The sequence below is a fragment of the Balaenoptera musculus genome, chromosome 20 (genome assembly GCF_009873245.2).
Source record: "Balaenoptera musculus isolate JJ_BM4_2016_0621 chromosome 20, mBalMus1.pri.v3, whole genome shotgun sequence".
Lineage (NCBI taxonomy): Eukaryota > Metazoa > Chordata > Mammalia > Artiodactyla > Balaenopteridae > Balaenoptera > Balaenoptera musculus.
The window spans coordinates 14,859,689-14,881,263 of NC_045804.1; the positions used below are offsets into that span (position 1 = coordinate 14,859,689).

Here is a 21,575-nt window from a genome sequence, read left to right on the forward strand (position 1 = left end):
GAATCTGTGCCCAGAAACCCCAGAATCTATTGCTGTCCTTGGCCCCCCTTCCCCCAAACACACATTCTCTCTGGTGGATGGAGGGGAGCTGTGCAGGGAGGAGGAAAGAGGTAGAGAGTGAGGAAGCATCCACATAGTTCTCAGGGTACATCCATCCTGACATAGCCCCCCTTTAGGGGACCAGCTTGGGCCCGCCTCACCCTGGGGGCCAACCCCGCAATGACACCCTGCCACAGTGTGCCTGGACTCGGGCTACTCCCTTCTGCTACCTCCCCCATAAAAAGAGGACGGATTGGGTGGTCTCTCAAGCTGAGACTCTGTGCGTACAGCCCTCAGGACAGGTGACAGTGGAGAGGGGAAGATGACAAGCCTGGGGGACATGACCCCAGAGGAGAAGCGGGAACAGGATGAGTGGGAGGGGGTTCTAAATTATCCATTAGCACAGGCCCGCCGGTGGCCCATGCATAAATGTATAGAGAAAACGGGTGGGGGCAGAGGGAGAGCGAGAAGAGGCCAGGGTATAAAAAGGGCCCACAAGGGACCAATTCCAGGACCCCAGGACCCAGCTCCCCAGACAGCTCAGGGTCCTGTGGACAGCTCACCAGCTGTGATGGCTGCAGGTAAGCACCCCTAAAATCCCCTCGGGCTTGGTGTGTACTGAAGGGTGATGGGAGGGCCCTGCAGATATATGGGGGCACTAACCTCGGGCGTTGGGACTTCTGGATGTGAGCACGGATATCTACCCCCAGACACGGGATCAGGTTTTAAATGTTCTCATTCCCCGAGGCGGAGGGGCGGTAGAGGGCTGGCAGGAGAACCAGGCCTCTTGCTCTCTGGACCCCTCCCTCTCCGGCCCTCCTTGTCTCTCTCTAGGCCCTCGGACCTCCATGCTCCTGGCTTTCGCCCTGCTCTGCCTGCCCTGGACTCAGGAGGTGGGCGCCTTCCCAGCCATGCCCCTGTCCAGCCTGTTTGCCAACGCTGTGCTCCGGGCCCAGCACCTGCACCAACTGGCGGCTGACACCTACAAAGAGTTTGTAAGCTCCTCAGGGATGCGTACTAGTGGCGGGTGGCAGGAAGGGGTGAATCCGTGCCCCCTCCACGTAGTGGGAGGAAACTAAGGCGTTCAGAGGTATTTTATCCAAGTGAAGATGCTGTCATAAACTGAGGGGGGTTCCTAATAAAGCAGTGAGGAGAACCGCGCACCAGCCTAGACCCGGGCGCGTGTTCCTTCTCCCAGGAGCGCGCCTACATCCCAGAGGGACAGAGATACTCCATCCAGAACGCCCAGGCTGCCTTCTGCTTCTCGGAGACCATCCCGGCCCCCACAGGCAAGGACGAGGCCCAGCAGAGATCGGTGAGTGGCCACCGCGGACCGAGGGGCAGGGACCTCCCTCATCCTCAGAAGGCTGCCCCGTCTCTCCGCAGCGGGCCTTGGGCTGTCTTCTCCCCGAGGAGGCGCAGGGTGGTGGCTGGTGGCGGAAGGTGACGGATGTTGGCGGGAGGCCCGCGGGCAGAGGCCGGCCTTAACGCGGCTGCCCCCCGCCCCCGCCCTCGCGGCGCCCACCACCCACCCATCTGCCCGCAGGACGTGGAGCTGCTCCGCTTCTCGCTGCTGCTCATCCAGTCGTGGCTCGGGCCCGTGCAGTTCCTCAGCAGGGTCTTCACCAACAGCCTGGTGTTTGGCACCTCGGACCGCGTCTATGAGAAGCTGAAGGACCTGGAGGAGGGCATCCAGGCCCTGATGCGGGTGGGGATGGCGTAGTGGGGCTCCCAGCCTGGGCCCGCGGCCGCCCTCTCCTGGCTTAGCCGAGGGATGGGGGGCTTACGTGGGCTGGGGAAGAGAGGTGCCTGCTCTCTCCGTGGCGGTCCAGCCTTGACCCAGGAGAAATCTTTTCCCCGTTTCCCCTTGTGAGTCCTCCCTCCACACCCTTCTCCAAGCCTGGAGGGGAGGGTGGCAAATGGAGGGGACGGGAGGCAGCCGCTCCCAAGGGCTCCCTGTCTGTCTCTCCCTCCCTTTTGCAGGAGCTGGAAGATGGCAGCCCCCGGGCTGGGCAGATCCTCAAGCAGACCTACGACAAATTTGACACAAACATGCGCAGTGATGACGCGCTGCTCAAGAACTACGGGCTGCTCTCCTGCTTCAAGAAGGACCTGCACAAGGCTGAGACGTACCTGCGGGTCATGAAGTGTCGCCGCTTCGTGGAGAGCAGCTGTGCCTTCTAGTTGCCGGGCATCTCTGTTACCCCTCCCCAGTGCCTCCCCGGACCCTGCAAAGTGCCACTCCAGTGCCCACCGTCCTTTCCAAATAAAACGAGGTTGCATCACATTGTCTGAGTAGGTGTCATTCTATTATGGGGTGCAGGGGGGCAGTACAGCAAGGGGAGGGTTGGGAAGACAACCTGCAGGGGTCCTCTGGGCTCTATGGGAACCCAGATGCTGAACGATAATTGACCCGGTTCTTCCTGGGCTAGAAAGAAGCAGACACATCCCATTCTCTCTGTGACACACCCAGTCCATTCCCCAGGTCCGTAGTCCCAGTTTGCTGGGGACTCATAGGTCAGGACCACTCCCCTCACCCCACCCCCAAAGTACTTGGAGGCATTTCTCTCTCCCCTACCAGAACCACAAGACCAAACGTAGCCCCCAAGGGTGGGAAGAAATGAAAGCAAGATGGGCTATTAAGTACGAAAGTACAGAAAATGCCTCCAACATGTGAGGAAATCATAGAACTACCTTTGTGCAGAAATTTTAAGGTGAATACACGTTCAGCCCAACTACCCTTGGGAAATGGGAACAATGCAAAAATGGCTTTGGGACAAACAGAACCAGAACGTTTGGGATCTGAACTGGGGCAAGGGATGTGGAAGAGAGATTCTAAATTGAGGGTTGCAAATTCAGTGCCAACAGGTGCCAGGTAGGTACATACATAAGTGATAAGGGCTGCATGTAAAGGGAGAAATAGCAACTAGCTCTCAGCCTGCTTGTGAGGGATACAGCACAGAGGGGTGAGGACCAGAGCAACCCAAAGAACTCAGGCCCCAGCTAAGGATGGGGCCCATCGGCCTTGTCAAGACTGCAGGAGCAGGGCTGCCAGACCTGATTCTTCGAGACAGACAGGACATCCAGACTTTCATATAAAATCTAATGTTTAAACATTGGCAACTAATTCTTATTGAAAACACTTTAAGGGCAAAAGTTAACCCAAACACATGTGGTCTTCAAGCTGTCAGTGGACAATTTGTTCTTAGAGGAGTGGATTGGGATAACTTGGTATAAGGGAAAGAATCAGAAAGACTTGGACTTGAACTTATGTTCGGGAAGAAATTACTTAACCTCCCTGAGACCCAATTTCCTCACCGATAAAATGGAGATAATAGTGTATTGCCTTACAAGGCTTATGTGAGGATTAAATGAAATGAGGTTTCTGAAGTGATTGACACAGTACAGCACTCAAGAAGTTGCAGCTGGTTTTGCATTGAATTGTGGGGTGCTCTGTGTTTTCCAAGGGAATGTCTAAGTACTTGTTATTGAATCACATTCTGTTTTCCTAATGGCACCTCAGATGTTTCTTTCTTTTTTATTTCCAAATGAACTTAAAAGGGCAGCTTTAGTGTTAAGTTTTTAGTCACCCAAGCACCTTGGCTAAGTAACTAGTGATCTGTAAATTAATAGTTAGATGCTCAAAGTAACTCTATCATCCAAACATGATTTTACAAAGTCAATAATTCTTTCACAATGCAAATAATCAATAAATCTTCCAGAAAAGCTCAAAGTTTTACATGCCATAATGAATTTTCTTCAAAATGGGACTCACGTGTATTCATTTTGGATATTTTACATCAAGTAACTAATGTAAATGTAAACTTGGGGAGTAGTTGAAAGTTGGAATAATCAGAACCCTGGAGCTCCATTTCTTAACTCAGAAACCATTCCTCTGCCTTAGGTCATTTTTGTCTGACTTTTAAATCATGGAGTTTTGGAGTTAGAAGGGCCTCACAGGTCATCCTAATTCCTTCTAATTTAGGATTCTTACCCTATAGCCTCCCTCACAGATGGTACTCACTTGTGTAGCACTGGTGTCAAGGGAATTACTATTTTCCAAGGTAATTTATTCTATTAAACCCCTCTGGTTTCAGCAAAGTATTTCTTACATTCAGCTGAAATCAATGTCCCTGTAATATCCCTCATTTGACCTTAGAATTATTTGCATATCTCATGGTCTTTTAGAAGTTGATGTATTAAGCACAAATATTATTATCTATTGGCTTGAATAAGTGTTTTAAAAGGAAAGTGAGGGGACTTCCCTGGCGGTCCAGCGGTTAAGACTCCATGCTTCCACTGCAGGGGGCAAGGGTTCAATCCCTGTTCGGGGAACTAAGATTCCGCATGCGTGTGGTGTGTCAAAAAAAAAGGAAAGTGAGCCATCTTAAGAAGTATGTGTTGAATGAATGTGGCAGGAGAGGGGTGCCTGCAGAGAGGGGTGTTGTAGCCACTAGTAAGAGGGTTCTAAAGTGGGGCTGTCATGAGAGCAGTTGACTGCAGAGGGAGCCACACTCCAGAGAGCTTCCACTCAGCTCCTTCTGGGCGGGCGTAGCTCAATCAACTCAACCACTGCTGGTTGAGAATTACGAAGACGCTAGTGGATTTTGCAAAATTTTTGAATTTAAAAAGACCTTCAAGACCATCTACCCTAAACTCTTTGATTTGCCTACTGTTAATCTCCCTTTCAGCTCTCCAGTTAGGCGTTGGATGGCAAACTCGGCTGTAAATTAGAAATGCCGGGGGTGTTTTCTGTAGCCTTCACTCGCTGAGATTCTGACTTTAATGGATCTGGGATGGGATCTGGACAAGAGAATTTTAAAAACTCCCCAGGTGAGAAGGCTGAGAATCACTGAGTTGGGACCACAAAGATGAAATGCACGTGTCCACAGGTATTGTATTGGTAAAAGGGGGCAAAAGGAGATGAGAGACCTGGGCCAGTTTCTAGACTTTCTGTTTCCAGTTCTAACCAGTCAATTTAAAAAATTCTAATAAGTCAGTAGCAAAAGGACAAATACTGGATGATTCCTCCAATGTGAAGTACTTTGAGTAGTCAAATTCATAGAGACAGAAAGTAGAATGCTGGTTACCAGGGGCTGGGGGGAAGGGGAATGGGGAGTTGTTTAACGGGTAGACTTTTAGTTTTGCAAAATGAAAATGAGTTTCTGTTGTGAATTACACAATTGTTGTGTAATTCACAACAATGTGAATGTAGTTATTATTGAACTGTGTGTTTAAAGTGGTAAATTTTATGTTATGAATATTTTACTGCAATTTAAATTTTTTAATTGAGGTATAATTGGCAAAAAACTTTAGTTTCAGGTGTACAACATAATGATTTGATATTTGTATATATTGCAAAATGAGCACCACAATAAGTTAATATCCGTCAGCATACATAGTTACAAAAATTTTTTTCTTGTGATGAGAACTTTTTTTTTAAACATTTTTTAAATTTTATTTATTTTTTAATTTATTTATTTTTGGCTGTGTTGGGTCTTCGTTGCTGCGTGCGGGTTTTGTCTAGTTGCGGCGAGCGGGGGCTACTCTTCGTTGTGGTGCGCGGGCTTCTCATCGCGGTGGCTTCTCATTTTGCGGAGCACCGGCTCTAGGCATGCGGGTTTCAGTAGTTGCAGCACGCAGGCTCAGTAATTGTGGCTCGTGAGCTCTAGAGCACAGGCTCAGTAGTTGTGGCGCACGGACTTAGTTGCTCCGCGGCATGTGGGATCTTCCCAGACCAGGGCTCGAACCTGTGTCCCCTGCATTGGCAGGCAGATTCTTAACCACTGCACCACCAGGGAAGCCCAAAACTTTTAAGATCGATTCTCTTAGCAACTTTCAAATATGCAGTACGGTGTTAACGATAGTCACCATGTTGTACATTACATCTGAATGCATGATTTTAAATGTTTAAAAATTATTTTCTAGTGAAAAAGTCTTCCCCAAGGTTAAGATTAGTGAGATTTGCAGAAGAAAGAGTTCAATAGGCAGAGCTCCAGTAATCCTAGACCCCTTGGAATAATGTTTTTCTGATGCCATGTAATCTTTTAAATTTAACCTGAAATGATCATTCTGAATTTCTCCCATCATTATTGCTGAAACACATATGGTGAGTTTTGTCCTTTTATACACATTTGAGAGGACTTACACTTTGCCCTTGCTTCACAAGTCCTCAGAATTACAGGACCTGGGCTTCTGGGATACGCAAAAATGATACTGCTTTGTGACTTCTTTAAATCAGGCCCCGGCAAAGCTGAGAAACACTTTGAGTGATACCAGTATTAGGGTGACCAGTTCGTGCCAGTTTGCATGAGACTTTCTCAATTTTAGTGCCAAAAGTCCCATGTTTTAGGAACCTCTCCACTCAATGCAAACTGGGACAATTGGCCCTCCTACTAGTAGTCCCAAATCTTAGGGAACAACAACAACAAAAAAAAACAGGAAAGTAGAGGAAGGAAAAGGAAATGGAATAGAAAAAGAGGAAGAGAAAACACAATGGAAAAAGAGAAAGGAAGTATCAGTGGTGTATATGACTTTTGATGGCCCTCAGTTGTTGCCATGGATTTCTGACTTTTGTTTTTTGAATTTTATTTTATTTATTTTTTTATACAGCAGGTTCTTATTAGGCATCAACTTTATACACATCAGTGTATACATGTCAATCCCAATCGCCCAATTCAGCACACCACCATCCCCACCCACCACGCCCCCCGCAGCTTTCCCCCCTTGGTGTCCATACATTTGTTCTCTACATCTGTGTCTCAACGTCTGCCCTGCAAACCGGTTCATCTGTACCATTTTCCTAGGTTCCACATACATGCGTTAATATACGATATTCGTTTTTCTCTTTCTGATTTACTTCACTCTGTATGACAGTCTCTAGATCCATCCACGTCTCAACAAATGACTCAATTTCGTTCCTTTTTATGGCTGAGTAATATTCCATTGTATATATGTACCACATCTTCTTTATCCATTCATCTGTTGATGGGTATTTAGGTTGCTTCCATGACCTGGCTATTGTAAATAGTGCTGCAATGAACATTGGGGTGCATGTGTCTTTTTGAATTATGGTTTTCTCTGGGTATATGCCCAGTAATGGGATTGCTGGATCATATGGTAATTCTATTTTTAGTTTTTTAAGGAACCTCCATACTGTTCTCCATAGTGGCTGTATCAATTTACATTCTCACCAACAGTGCAAGAGGGTTCCCTTTTCTCCACACCCTCTCCAGCATTTGTTGTTTGTAGATTTTCTGATGATGCCCATTCTAACTAGTGTGAGGTGATACCTCATTGTAGTTGTGATTTGCATTTCTCTAATAATTAGTGATGTTGAGCAGCTTTTCATGTGCTTCTTGGCCATCTGTATGTCTTCTTTGGAGAAATGTCTGTTTAGGTCTTCTGCCCATTTTTGGATTGGGTTGTTTGTTTCTTTAATATTGAGCTGCATGAGCTGTTTATATATTTTAGAGATTAATCCTTTGTCTGCTGATTCATTTGCAAATATTTTCTCCCATTCTGAGGGTTGTCTTTTCGTCTTGTTTATGGTTTCCTTTGCTGTGCAAAAGCTTTGATGTCTCATTAGCTCCCATTTGTTTATTTTTGTTTTTATTTCCATTCCTCTAGGAGGTGGATCAAAAAAGATCTTGCTGTGATTTATGTCAAAGAGTGTTCTTCCTATGTTTTCCTCTAAGAGTTTTATAGTGTCTGGTCTTACATTTAGGTCTCGAATCCATTTTGAGTTTATTTTTGTGTATGGTGTTAGGGAGTGTTCTAATTTCATTCTTTCACATGTAGCTGTCCAGTTTCCCCAGCACCACTTATTGAAGAGACTGTCTTTTCTCCATTGAATATCCTTGCCTCCTTAGTCATAGATTAGTTGACCATAGGTGCGTGGGTTTATCTCTGGGCTTTCTATCTTGTTCCATTGATCTATGTTTCTGTTTTTGTGCCAGTACCATATTGTCTTGATTACTGTAGCTTTGTAGTATAGTCTGAAGTCAGGGAGTCTCATTCCTCCAGCTCCGTTTTTTTCCCTCAAGACTGCTTTGGCTATTCAGGGTCTTTTGTGTCTCCATACAAATTTTAAGATTTTTTGTTCTAGTTTTGTAAAAAATGCCATTGGTAATTTGATAGGGGTTGCATTGAATCTGTAGATTGCTTTGGGTAGTATAGTCATTTTCACAGTGTTGATTCTTCCAATCCAAGAACATGGTATATCTCTCCATCTGTTGGTATCATCTTTAAATTCTTTCATCAGTGTCTTATAGTTTTCTGCATACAGGTCTTTTGTCTCCTTAGGTAGGTTTATTCCTAGGTATTTTATTCTTTTTGTTGCAGTGGTAAATGGGAGTGTTTCCATAATTTCTCTTTCAGATTTTTCATCATTAGTGTATAGGAATGCAAGAGATTTCTGTGCATTAATTTTGTATCCTGCAACTTTACCAAATTCATTGATTAGCTCTAGTAGTTTTCTGGTGGCATCTTTAAGATTCTCTATGTATAGTATCATGTCATCTGCAAACAGTGACAGTTTTACTTCTTTTTTCCCAATTTGTATTCCTTTTATTTCTTTTTCTTCTCTGATTGCCGTGGCTAGGACTTCCAAAACTATGTTGAATAATAGTGGTGAGAGTGGACATCCTTGTCTTGTTCCTGATCTTAGAGGAAATGCTTTCAGTTTTTCACCATTGAGAATGATGTTTGCTGTGGGTTTGTCATATATGGCCTCTATTATGTTGAGGTAGGTTCCCTCTATGCCCACTTTCTGGAGAGTTTTTATCATAAATGGGTGTTGAATTTGTCAAAAGCTTTTTCTGCATCTATTGAGATGATCATATGGTTTTTATTCTTCAATTTGTTAATATGGTGTATCACATTGATTGATTTGCGTATATTGAAGAATCCTTGCATCCCTGGGATAAATTCCACTTGATCATGGTGTATGATCCTTATAATGTGTTGTTGGATTCTGTTTGCTAGTATTTTGTTGAGGATTTTTGCATCTATATTCATCAGTGATATTGGTCTGTAATTTTCTTTTTTTGTAGTATCTTTGTCTGGTTTTGGTATCAGGGTGATGGTGGCCTCATAGAATGAGTTTGGGAGTGTTCCTTCCTCCACAATTTTTTGGAAGAGTTTGAGAAGGATAGGTGTTAGCTCTTCTCTAAATGTTTGATAGAATTCACCTGTGAAGCCATCTGGTCCTGGACTTTTGTTTGTTGGAAGATTTTTTTTTTTTTTTTTTTTTTTTTTTTTTGTTGGAAGATTTTTAATCACAGTTTCAATTTCATTACTTGTGATTGGTCTGTTCATATTTTCTATTTCTTCCTGGTTCAGTCTTGGAAGGTTATACCTTTCTAAGACTTTGTCCATTTCTTCCAGGTTGTCCATTTTGTTGGCATAGAGTTGCTTGTAGTAGTCTTTTAGGATGCTTTGTATTTCTGCGATGTCTGTTGTAACTTCTCCTTTTTCATTTCTAATTTTATTGATCTGAGTCCTCTCCCTCTTTTTCTTGGTGAGTCTGGCTAATGGTTTATCAATTTTGTTTATCTTCTCAAAGAAACAGCTTTTAGTTTTATTGATCTTTGCTATTGTTTTCTTTGTTTCTATTTCATTTATTTCTGCTCTGATCTTTATGATTTCTTTCCTTCTGCTAACTTTGGGTTTTGTTTGGTCTTCTTTCTCTAGTTCCTTTAGGTGTAAGGTTAGATTGTTTATTTGAGATTTTTCTTGTTTCTTGAGGTAGGCTTGTATAGCTATAAACTTCCCTCTTAGAACTGCTATTGCTGCATGCCATAGGTTTTGGATCATCGTGTTTTTATTGTCATTTGTCTCTAGGTATTTTTTGATTTCCTCTTTGATTTCTTCAGTGATCTCTTGGTTATTTAGTAACGTATTGTTTAGCCTCCATGTGTTTGTGCTTTTTACGTTTTTTTCCCTGTAGTTCATTTCTAATCTCATAGCATTGTGGTCAGAAAAGATGCTTGATATGATTTCAATTTTCTTAAATTTACTGAAGCTTGATTTGTGACCCAAGATGTGATCTATCCTGGAGAATGTTCTGTGCACACTTGAGAAGAAAATGTAATCTGCTGTTTTTGGATGGAATGTCCTACAAATATCAATTAAATCTATCTGGTCTATTGTGTCATTTAAAGCTTCTGTTTCCTTATTTATTTTCATTTTGGATGATCTGTCCATTGGTGTAAGTGAGGTGTTAAAGTCCCCCACTATTATTGTATTACTGTCGATTTCCTCTTTTATAGCTGTTAGCAGTTGCCTTATGTATTGAGGTCCTCCTATGTTGGGTGCATATATATTTATAATTGTTATATCTTCTTCTTGGATTGATCCCTTGATCATTATGTAGTGTCCTTCCTTGTCTCTTATAACATTCTTTATTTTAAAGTCTATTTTATCTGATATGAGTATTGCTACTCCAGCTTTCTTTTGATTTCCATTTGCATGGAATATCTTTTTCCATCCCCTCACTTTCAGTCTGTATGTGTCCCTAGGTCTGAAGTGGGTCTCTTGTAGACAGCATATAGGTGGGTCTTGTTTTTGTATCCATTCAGCAAGCCTGTGTCTTTTGGTTGGAGCATTTAATCCATTCACGTTTAAGGCAATTATCGATATGTACGTTCCTATGACCATTTTCTTAATTGTTTTGGGTTTGTTTTTGTAGGTCCTTTTCTTCTCTTGTGTTTCCTACTTAGGGAAGTTCCTTTAGCATTTGTTGTAGAGCTGGTTTGGTGGTGCTGAATTCTCTTAGCTTTTGCTTGTTTGTAAAGCTTTTGATTTCTCTATCGAATCTGAATGAGATCCTTGCCGGGTAGAGTAATTTTGGTTGTAGGTTCTTCCCTTTCATCACTTTAAGTATATCATGCCACTCCCTTCTGGCTTGTAGAGTTTCTGCTGAGAAATCAGCTGTTAACCTTATGGGAGTTCCCTTGTATGTTATTTGTCATTTTTCCCTTGCTACTTTCAAAAATTTTTCTTTGTCTTTAATTTTTGCCAATTTGATTACTGTGTGTCTTGGCGTGTTTCTCCTTGGGTTTATCCTGTATGGGACTCGCTGTGCTTCCTGGACTTGGGTGGCTATTTCCTTTCCCATGTTAGGGAAGTTTTCGACTATAATCTCTTCAAATATTTTCTCTGGTCCTTTCTCTCTCTCTTCTCCTTCTGGGACCCCTATAATGTGAATGTTGTTGCATTTAATGTTGTCCCAGAGGTCTCTTAGGCTGTCTTCATTTCTTTTCATTCTTTTTTCTTTATTCTGTTCTGCGGCAGTGAATTCCACCATTCTGTCTTCCAGGTCACTTATCTGTTCTTCTGCCTCAGTTATTCTGCTATTGATTCCTTCTAATGTAGTTTTCATTTCAGTTATTGAATTGTTCATCTCTGTTTCTTTCTAGGTCTTTGTTAAACATTTCTTGCATCTTCTCGATCTTTGCCTCCATTCTTTTTCCGAGGTCCTGGATCATCTTCACTATTATTATTCTGAATTCTTTTTCTGGAAGGTTGCCTATCTCCACTTCATTTAGTTGTTTTTCTGGGGTTTTATCTTGTTCCTTCATCTGGTACATAGCCCTCTGCCTTTTCATCTTGTCTATCTTTCTGTGAATGTGGTTTTTGTTCCACAGGCTTGCAGGATTGTAGTTCTTCTTGCTTCTGCTGTCTGCCCTCTGGTGGATGAGGCTATCTAAGAGGCTTGTGTAAGTTTCCTGATGGGAGGGACTGGTGGTGGGTAGAGCTCGGATTTCTGTCTCTTGTTTTCAGTTTATTATGGGTGTGATTACCACCAGCATTATATAGTAAAAACTAATACTTGTAAATACATGTATATGACACTATGCTAGTGTTTTTACCAGTACTATGTCATTTCTTCCCAAATATAATTATGTAATAGATAAATGCTGTTATTATCATCCCTATAGTAAGAAGCTTCACTGAAGATTTTTGTTTTCTCAGGTCTAAAAGTAAGTCACCTTGACTTTCCTAAGAGGATAAATTTTGGAGTATTAAAGGTAGCTCTCTTCACCTGGAGATAATCAGGGTAGCTGCAGTTAAGTGTGAGCTGGTTAGTCTATTTTCAGAAAAGGAGTATGATCAAAACCTTTTAGGGGGTGGGGCCCCTGGGAGACACTAAAGGCAGCTACCCTTAGAAGGGTGAGCAGCGGCCAGCTGTATTATTCTGGAAAAAAGATGTAACGAGATCCTTTGTGCTTTAAGAATTGACTCGGAGGGGCCACTTGACCCCTGGTTGTGTGGACCCCTAGGGAGAGAAAGGAAGCAGAGTTTCCAAACCTACAAAGGAAAGAGCTTACCCAAATCTGAGAAGCCTTGGAGGACAGCTAATCCAAAGTATCCAGCTCTAAGAACTGTAACGCTGGAAATCCATGCAAGGCATCATCGAAGCTGGACCAAGGCCTGGGAAGCCGATCGTCCTCCCTGGAAGATCCTCGGCAGCCCACCTGGGAACCTGGATTTGTAGTACCGCAAGGTTTGATAGACTGTGTAGGACACTGTCAACAGTGACACCATGTGGCAGTGAGAAGCAAAGGCAGGAGCAGGCTAAGCCTCCAGGCTCTCCAAGGTGGACCAAGAAGTCAGAATGACCCCCTTCCTCCCTCCTGTTTAGGATTCACTGTGCCACAGAGCACTGGGGCCATGAGGTGGGGTTTGCAGATACGAGACAGCTACAGACCTGATGCAGCTGATCCCCGGACACTGAAATGACTGAAGATTCCTGGATGAGGCAACTCCATGCTCTTCTTTCTAACTTATTTCCCCAAGTGCTCAATTCAGAAAAGTGGATAATTTCTATTACTCACATGATGAGAGAGCAGTGGCTAGTATATTTAGTAGAATAATTGAAGTGGAGAAGGTCATTTTGGAGGGCTGCTGTTTTATAAAATCAAACGGGGTACTTCCAAGCTCCCCCCAGGAAGCCTTCCTTGATCCTGAGTTAGGTGTTCTCCTAAGGACCTGTGCTTCCCCATTCATAGCATTTAAGGTGCAATTGTGCTTTCCTGTTGACGTGCTCTAGCTTGTAGCAGCAGGGACAGTATTTTGTTCACCATTGTATCTCTGCTGCTTTGTATGTGTTGAAACCAAAGGATTATTTTATAGCTAATCCATAACCCAGACTCAGGAAAGGTCTGGGAAGAATGAGAGTTTTTTCACTTTGATGCCTGATGCTGTGTTCTTTCTATCTGGTGTCTTCAATTTGGAAGGCTGTGGACCTCCATCTGGAAGTCTGAACTTTAGTTTTGAAGGCAAGTCAAAAAGGCTGCTTCCTGAACTAATGCACCACCTGCCCTGGGCTGTTTGGTTATGCTACCAACTTGATATTCTTTTCAAAGAAATTGTTCTCAAAGTGCAACTATGTGACTTAATAAAAACTTTCAGCAGTGACACAGAAGAGAAATACTTTCAGAGGTCGTAAAATCACTTTTACTTTTTATCATTTCCAACATTTCAGTGACCCATACATGACTGATTTGGGAGAAAAGATCTGGTTTTACAATTCATGTCTTCTCTAGGGGATGAATATAATCTTTCCAAAGAACAGAGAAGGAAGCTCAATCATATAGTGAACATTGTCAAAGGAGGAGTCCTCCTGAAGCTTAAAGGGAAGTTTGCAGACGTATAAAAATATATACTTCTTTATGTAAAAGGAGAATAAACATTGGAACTCTACCCTAAGAGCTTGTACAGGTAAAAAAAAAATTAATATGTTTAATGTGAACTCACAGATGATCTACTCTATAATGGATTATGAAAAGGAACTCAGAAATGTTTGGAGCTCAATTTCATGGAAGAACTCTACCTTCCATTTCAGGGACAGAACACTGGGCTAGAAAAGCTGCTTGTCTGACCCAGTGTGGAATTTCTTATGATTTGTATACTCCTCTATGGCACACAATAGATGGTTGGTGAGTTGAAGCCTAACCAGACACTGAGCCTTAATGATGTCATCAAGCTCAGCTCTGGGAGCCAGCATTCCAGAACCCCAGGCTAGGGGAGCACAGGAATGTGTAGGCGGGAATCGGGTTCTGATTCCTAGCCCTTTGTTTTGTATTGACTCCCTTCAAACCCCAGTCCCCACACTAAGAAATTGGTTCCCACTTAGTCATGAGGAAACCATGAGAAATGAGTTGTATTTCAGAGATATTTCTGGCTATCTCTTCAGTCTGATGTTTGGGAGCAAAGGGCAGTGGGAATGGGGGTGACAAGGCACAGTCAGGATCTTCTTTTCTGAATCTGAGAGTGGACTGATTAAGCACACAGCAAGGAGCAAAAGGCCCTCTCACCGGGTGAACACTGAGACTGAATTCCTACTCAGAGGAGTTGAGCTTGTGGGTGGATTGGATCCACAGGACATGAGGGCCTGAAACACTGTTTTATGGGACCACAGAACACAAAGGATAATGTCTCTTCCTTTCTCTTCTACTCCCTCTTCCCTCCCTCAGGAAACCCTGGTAGTAGAGGGTGCCTTCAACCAAATAGCTGTTTCTAACTAACAGTTCTGTGCATTGTGCTTTTCTGCTTGTTGAACAGCAAACTGGCTTTCCTCCTCTTTGTTCTTCTCCTTCTGCCTACAGGGCAAGTTCCTCCTCTCTATCTTGCAGGGCCGATAGTTAAAATACAGTGCTATGACGATTACGCCCACTCCAAGGGTGACAATAATAATGACGAAGATGGTGGAACTGACTCCTTCATCCAGTCCTGCCCAAGCACAGAAGACAGAGAAGTGGGAGTGTTCGAGGGTGGGAGAATCGCCCCAGCCCAGCCCACAAGGCCCATTTGTCAGTCTCACCCTCCCCAGCCCACCGAAATCTTTCTTCTTTCCATGTTTGGTTAAGAATCCCAACCCCTGGGGGATTTCCATCCTGGGCCTGGCAGCAGGGGAGCTGCAGTCACCTTGAACAATGACAGCAATGTCTTTGCTGACAGAGCCCAGCTGGTTACTGGCTGTGCAGCAGTAGGTTCTAGAGTGGTCCTGGGTTGCCTTCTGTGGCACTTCAAGGTCAAAGATCATTCCATTCCAGGTACACAACAAGATTGGTGTCGGGTTTCCCCTTTGGGACACAGGCAAGCATCTGCTCCATCCCTTCCAACCAGGTCTGATTGCCAGGGCAACCAGATTCCTCTAATAGTGGCTTGTCTGGAAAAACAAGAGCCCAGAGGGGCCAGCTCAGTGCGCCACATTCCCTCGTCTCCATCATGCTCGGCTCCCTGTCCCTCCCCTAATCCTGACGCTGTGTCTCCTCCACCCAATAGCTTTCTTTCCCGAGGGGAGGACCATCAGTTCCCTGCTTTGAGCTACTCTTTTTCCTCCCTGGATGAGACTGAGATGCAGCACAGGGCATTTTAATGGATTAAGACTAAATGATCTGAACTGCTTGGTCAATGATGGCCCTGGGGTCCCTGCTTCCCATCTTTGCTTCTCAGTGAGTGAGAACATGGGTAGGGGTGAACCCAGAGACAACGATTTTTCTACTTTTCAAAATACAAGTTTTTATGAGGAAATTTCCTTCCTCAGCATAGGCTCCAACTATCACTTCCTATGTTCTCAGCCTTTGGCCCTCAACTAATACTGCCTGATCACTTTAACCCCTTTTTCTTTTCTCTTCCCGATTTCCCCCTACTCACTTTCCTAGGGGTAAGGTAAGCTTGGAGAGCTTTAATTTTATTTTCTCCTTTGATTTTTTTTTTTTTTTAAATGAGAAAAATGTGGCAACTCTAATAATGAAGCTGCTGGCCAAGATCTCTGGAAATGGAAGACTAATAATCCTTGTTTTGACAAGAAAGATCAGCCTTCTACTCACATAAGACGTGGAGTTGGTTCACAGTGGTTTTGATCAACCGCTGACCCTGACCCTCCAAAGAGGCCTCACAGGAGAAATTTCGGCCATCATCTTCCTCCCTGGCGGTAAGTAAAAGCCAGGCAGGCTCCCCAGGGGCAGGGAGATCTGGGGCTCCCTGAAGCCGAAGAGTAGGGCTGAGTGATGTTAATACATGCCCTGAGCAGGTCACATTAATTTCTGTCCCTGCGAATGGGTATAATTCTTCTATCTCCAGGATTGGCGGAGGGAAGCCTATAAAGAAAGGAAAAAGAGAATCAAACATATTTCTCAAAACTGGCAGCCACTTCTGTAGTCTTGCTGCTGGTGGTACCCCTCGGGTAGGCAGACAACAGGGGAAAGACTTTGGATACCATTCCTGCTTCTGTGCTGACTGGCCAGAGCAACGAGATGGTTTGGGAATTTGAGAGCTTCTCCTGTAACAAATGCCACATGCGCATATTTGGCTACGCCTCTGCTGCAAGGATAGCGAGATGTCTTTTCATCTTACAGATTTCCTCCTCACTCCAAATCATTGTTCCTAGGAATAAGTTCAAGTGTTCACAATCACTCTGTAAGTAGGATGGCCTAAGGAAACAAGGTGAGGGCTAGATAGAACTACTGCCTCAGCGCACCCCTGCACTTAGAGAAAGATGAAAACTAATGTTCACTTTGGAGTATACCTAGCAAAGATTAGTAGGGATATTTGCAGTTGAATCACCAAGCCTTTACTATGGACGTTTTCAATGGCAGAGAACTGTCAAGGGAAGGGAAGAGGCAGGTCACTTACTATAGACATGCACTGGCTCTCTTGTTTTGTGTTCCACTGGACCCAGAGATACAAGGCAAGACAGCTCCTGATCACCAGTCTCCATGGCCCGAGCAGTGGCATTGGCCCATACTGTGTCTCCCTCCCAGGAGAGGAAGGGCCTAAGCTCCTGGTCTCCCAGGAACATGTGGATCATTACCTCTTCAGCTGGGAACACTCTAGCCACCTCACAGCTCATGGTCTCTGCCATCCCAACTTCCAGAAGTGAAGAGACCCAGATTTGGGGGTTCTGAGGGAATTCTGCCAAGAAATGAGGAAAAGGAAAGAAAGGAGAAAAGCCATGATAAATCACATGTCATATAGGACCCCACAATGTAGGGAGTGGGGCTAGTAGCTCTCTGCCTCCCACGGTGAGTTTAAAGCTCAAGTAAAGGTGGAGCTCAATTACCCTTACACCCTCATCCTAAACACTATGGGAAATGAGTGCCAAAGGCCAAGGTAAGCTGAGGAAAATGAGCCCCAGGATTCCTTCCACACCTGGGCTCTGACTCACCAAAGATTCGGAGCACCTTGATGGCTGAGCTGCTGCAGAAGAGCCCTCCACCATGTGAACTCAGGTTCAGTTCTGCATGGCAGGAGAAATTGCACCTGTCATCCTCCCTTTGGGCTTTGACACTGATGGTGACCTTAGCTCTTTGGGAGGCCACAGCCAAGCTCCTAAAATTCTTTCTATGTAGTTCTTGGTTACCCTGGAGAAGGGTAAGGGTGAGGTTTTCCAGGGGTGTGATACTGGGCACGTGGCATGTCACTGTAAAGGCTTCATCCACAGCCACCCATTCAGGCTGCAGCTCCATGATCACTTGCTCTGGTGGCTCTTTAAGACAAAAAAGGTGGGCTTGATGAGAGAAAGATACTCAACTCTCCAGAAAGAAATGGTATAGGACAGGAAGCCTGTGACAGAAGGTGACCACTACTCTTAAACCATCTGATGAACAGTGTCAGCTTTCTGCCCTAGATGAGATGACTTAGCCTTCTTCTTCCCACAAAGGTGGCTAAAGCCAAGAAATGTAACCATTGAGGGGCCCCCTGCTTTGATAGTTGCTGCCATTCTGGAGAGCCTTTCTCTCTTACCAGAGGTGCTTCAGAGGCATGAGCAACTTCTGAGGAGCTTCTTACCGTCACATGAAAACTACACCCTAGCTAACCAAGCTCTGACACCCCAGAGATCACACTTATTCTTATGGCTACATCTTTGCCAATGCTATTTGCCTACCTGAAAGAGGCTCCTCACCCATTCCCATCACTTCAAAACCTAACCATTTGCAGGAGTGAAACTCAAGAGCCTCCTTTTCTGTAGAGACTTCTCCAACTACCCCAGCCTACAAAGACCCCGCTCTCCCTAATCCCTGTTTATTCTAAAAATTTGTGACAAATAATTCAACACTAATTTTATACTGTTTTGATAATTTATAAATTACCATCATTAGCAAATGCCTCCTGTATTTGAACATATTCTCAAAGCACAGATGTCTGGAGGCGCTCTATGGTCTGCTCCTAATTTAAAGGCCTACACCAAAGGGAAACAGAAATAATTGGCTCTAGAATCCCTACAGTAGGACAGAAATCTTTATTAAGGGCCACAATTCTCTCCCCTAAAAGAAGTCTCTTTCTAATTATTCCCTAAAGAAGGCATAGTCATGTTCCCCCACTCTTCCCTTCCTCCCCAGCCCTCAGCCCCACTCACGGTACACAGTGATGCCAAGGCTTATGTCCTTTTGGATCCCTGCACAAGAGAAGAAGCACTGCAGGATGGAATTCTGTGTGACATCTTCCAGGAGAAACTCCTTCCACTGAGGCCCTTTGCCCACCTGGGTTTTCTTTAATAAGGTCTCAATTCCACTGGGTCCCAGGTCTGGACATGTGGTGCTGCAGTTGACCCTTAGGGACTGCCCATACTTTACAAGGGCCTGATGTGGCCAAACAGAAACCTCAAATAGGTCTTCTGCAGCCCCTGAAAAGGTCAACCACATATGCCAAAGACACTGGTGAGGACCACAAGACCCAAGAAAGAAAATACAGAGCCTATTCTATCTAGTTACAGGTTAGAGAATAGGAAACCTACCCTGAATAAAAGGGTACAGGGGACAAACAAGAAAGAGACCCTTAAGCAACAAGTTAGAATCCTGACTCTACCACCATTCCCTCCTCTCATCATCTTTCTTGGGATCTCGATTTCTCTAATAGTGTCACCATGGAAACTATGGCGTTGCTAAAAATCATGCCCAGGAAACCATTCTCTTCCTAAACTTCCAGAAATCTTGGAAACTTCCAGAATTGGCTGCTGAGGGCCCTCATGGGGTAAGTAGACCCCTGAAAAAAAAAGAGCTTTGTTACTTATACCTCAAAGCAGTGTTTCTCAAATTATGGTCTAAGAATTGCCTTCACCAGAATTATGCTGGAATGCTTGTAGATTGTAGATTCCAGCTCCACCTCAGACTGAATGATTAAGAATTTGTGAAGGCAGGACCTGGAAATACTCAAGGGAACAAAACAAGCACTCCTGGTGACCTTTGTGCACACCAAATTATGGGAACCACTGGTATAAAGGTGACTCCCAGGGTCACTCATTTCCATGGAACTTTTCACCTCTTCTTCTCAAAGTGAGACTATTCCATTTTGCTTTGGTGCTAAGGCAATAGATGTTTTTGGATGCTTAAGAGTTTAGTCTGTTAGGGAACTCTTCTCAGGAACAGTGAGAGAGACATCGGGTAAGTTTTAAATGTCTGATATCGGTGAGGGGCACAGTGTCCCAAAAACTTCCCTTACCGGTCTCCTTTAGCTATTCCAGGTCCACCATCTACTTCATCTCCCAAATACTAGTCCCTTCTGGGAATACACAACTCTTGCAGCAATGTTACCCACTAAGGCTCCAGTTCCTTTCTTGCCATCTGGAGAACTCACTCTTCACAACTGCACTATGGGCCCTGTCCTATTGAGATCCTATTGTAGCTCATCATGACACAAAAGATGGCAACACAGAAGTAAAAATATTCCCGAGAGCAGAATAGGACAGTCCAGGGGCAGCAGGGAGCCAAGCAGAGAAGGTATATTTCTTAGAGAGGGTTTTTTCTGAAGGTCTATTATCCTGTCCCTTAATGTGGGTTTTCCCAGTTACAAACCAGAAACACCTAGGATTCTGTGTCCTAGATCCAAGAAAAAGGACTCTCTCCCAAGGGTCCAGATGAGTGAATACTAGTGTCACCCCTCTCAGGATTTCCTATCCTCTTTCTCATTGACCTGTGCCCTGGCACATACTAGCTAAAGAAACTTTCCCAAATAGCCTCACCTGGGCAAGGAATCAGGGCCAGCAGGACCCAGACACCAAACAGTAGCATTTCCATCCTTATGAGAAGGGCCAAAAGCTGGAGAGGAAGAAAGGGGACAGCAATGCTGGAGAAAGTGACAAAAAAAGAGAAAAAGGATATAGGAAATTCTTTCTTTGATGCTCTTCAAGGTTAGCTCCTTCCCTAAAAACTTGCATGGTCTGGAGAAATTGCAGCAAGAGTATCAGTGGTATGGATGTACTAAAAGAAATTCTTGCATCTATTTCAGTTCGGTTTATGTGCATAACAAAAAGACATAGGAAAATATGAGAAATAATGAAGGGGATATTAAATTAAGTGAGATTCCTGTATAAGCTTGTATTGCACTTACCTGTTTACACGTTTGCCTCTATTTGAGTCAATAGAAGATGGCTGTTAGCATAGACATATGAAAAGTGAGGTTTAGAGAGATGAAATTTGGCAGTGTTTATCTGGCACTGTCCAGTGGAAAGTGACCCTGAATCTAGAAAACATGTTCACTCGAGTCCTGTTCTCTTATGGGAGAAATGCTTCTTCAAGGACTCTCTCTTCACGACCTCTATGAAATATCCCTCAAGACAATCCATCTCTTTTTGATCTGCCTCCAGGTTCACCAAGCAACATTTGGATTACTACTTTGGCTTAGTTAAATCTTAAGTGCCCACTTCTTTTCTCTGCCAATCCACACCAAGTTTTTCTTTCAAAACCTCATTCAAGCAAATTTCTTCTAAGAAAGGACTTTCTTGACTAATCCTATCCCACTTCATAATCCTTCACTTATTACACATTACCTGTACCTCACTTTATGCCAAACATGATTTCTGAAGCTATGTATATTAAAATGTAATTCACCTCAGTGCATTATTTTAATGATGCAATCATTACTGTACTAGGAATTCCTTAAGAACAAGAGGTAATACTTTCATCATCTTGCATCTGCAGCACCTAGCACAGTGCCTAGCATATTATGGATATTCCATAAATGAGTGACTATCCTCTAATTCTCCATTTTAATTTTCATACACTGGGTTGTGTGCAAGTCTACCTTTACTTGTATGCTGGTCTGAAAGAGGGTTTTGGGTTTTTTTTTTGGTCTTTTTTATACACGCATAAAACAATAGGCATATCAAAATTTACACTCCCAAGTAAATGTTACCATTCAAAACAATCACTTTGGGAGGCTATAAATTTAATCCAGTGATGACACCATTATTCAAAACTTTTTTGGAAAGTGATTTAGAACTGGCTTTTAAGCTACATAAGAAATATCAGTCTCTTTATTAAGCTATTCTGTTGGGTTGGCCAAAAAGTACCTTCGGTTTTTAAGTAAAAATAAAAGACACATTTTTCATTTTTACCAAGAACTTTGTTGAACAATGTATTCACCCTTTTGTTCCACTACCTTCTGCCATTTTTCAGGCAACTTCATAATTCCATCTCCCCAAAACTTTTTATCTTTTTGAGCAAAGAACTGTTCCAGGTGCCTTTTACAGTCTTCTAGGGAATTGAATTTTCTTCCATTAAGAGAATTCTGTAAAGACCAAAATAAAT

General features: G+C 43.7%; 2 protein-coding genes across 2 annotated transcripts; one reads left to right on the plus strand and one right to left on the minus strand.

Annotated features, from left to right (window-relative positions):
- Positions 1–551: 551 nt before the first annotated feature.
- On the plus strand, positions 552–2,323 carry LOC118886641 (somatotropin). Its single transcript, XM_036836674.1, has 5 exons — positions 552–620; positions 874–1,034; positions 1,238–1,354; positions 1,586–1,747; positions 2,023–2,323. The coding sequence occupies exons 1-5, from the start codon at positions 611–613 to the stop codon at positions 2,221–2,223; spliced, it is 651 nt and encodes a 216-aa protein (XP_036692569.1). The 5' UTR covers positions 552–610; the 3' UTR covers positions 2,224–2,323.
- Positions 2,324–14,566: 12,243 nt separating this feature from the next.
- LOC118886238 (intercellular adhesion molecule 5) lies at positions 14,567–20,063 on the minus strand. Its single transcript, XM_036835666.1, is given in 8 exon segments — positions 14,567–14,775; positions 14,971–15,127; positions 15,129–15,214; positions 15,879–16,148; positions 16,684–16,962; positions 17,216–17,536; positions 18,407–18,673; positions 20,009–20,063. Coding segments are annotated over 8 exon segments (1,644 nt in total).
- Positions 20,064–21,575: the final 1,512 nt, after the last annotated feature.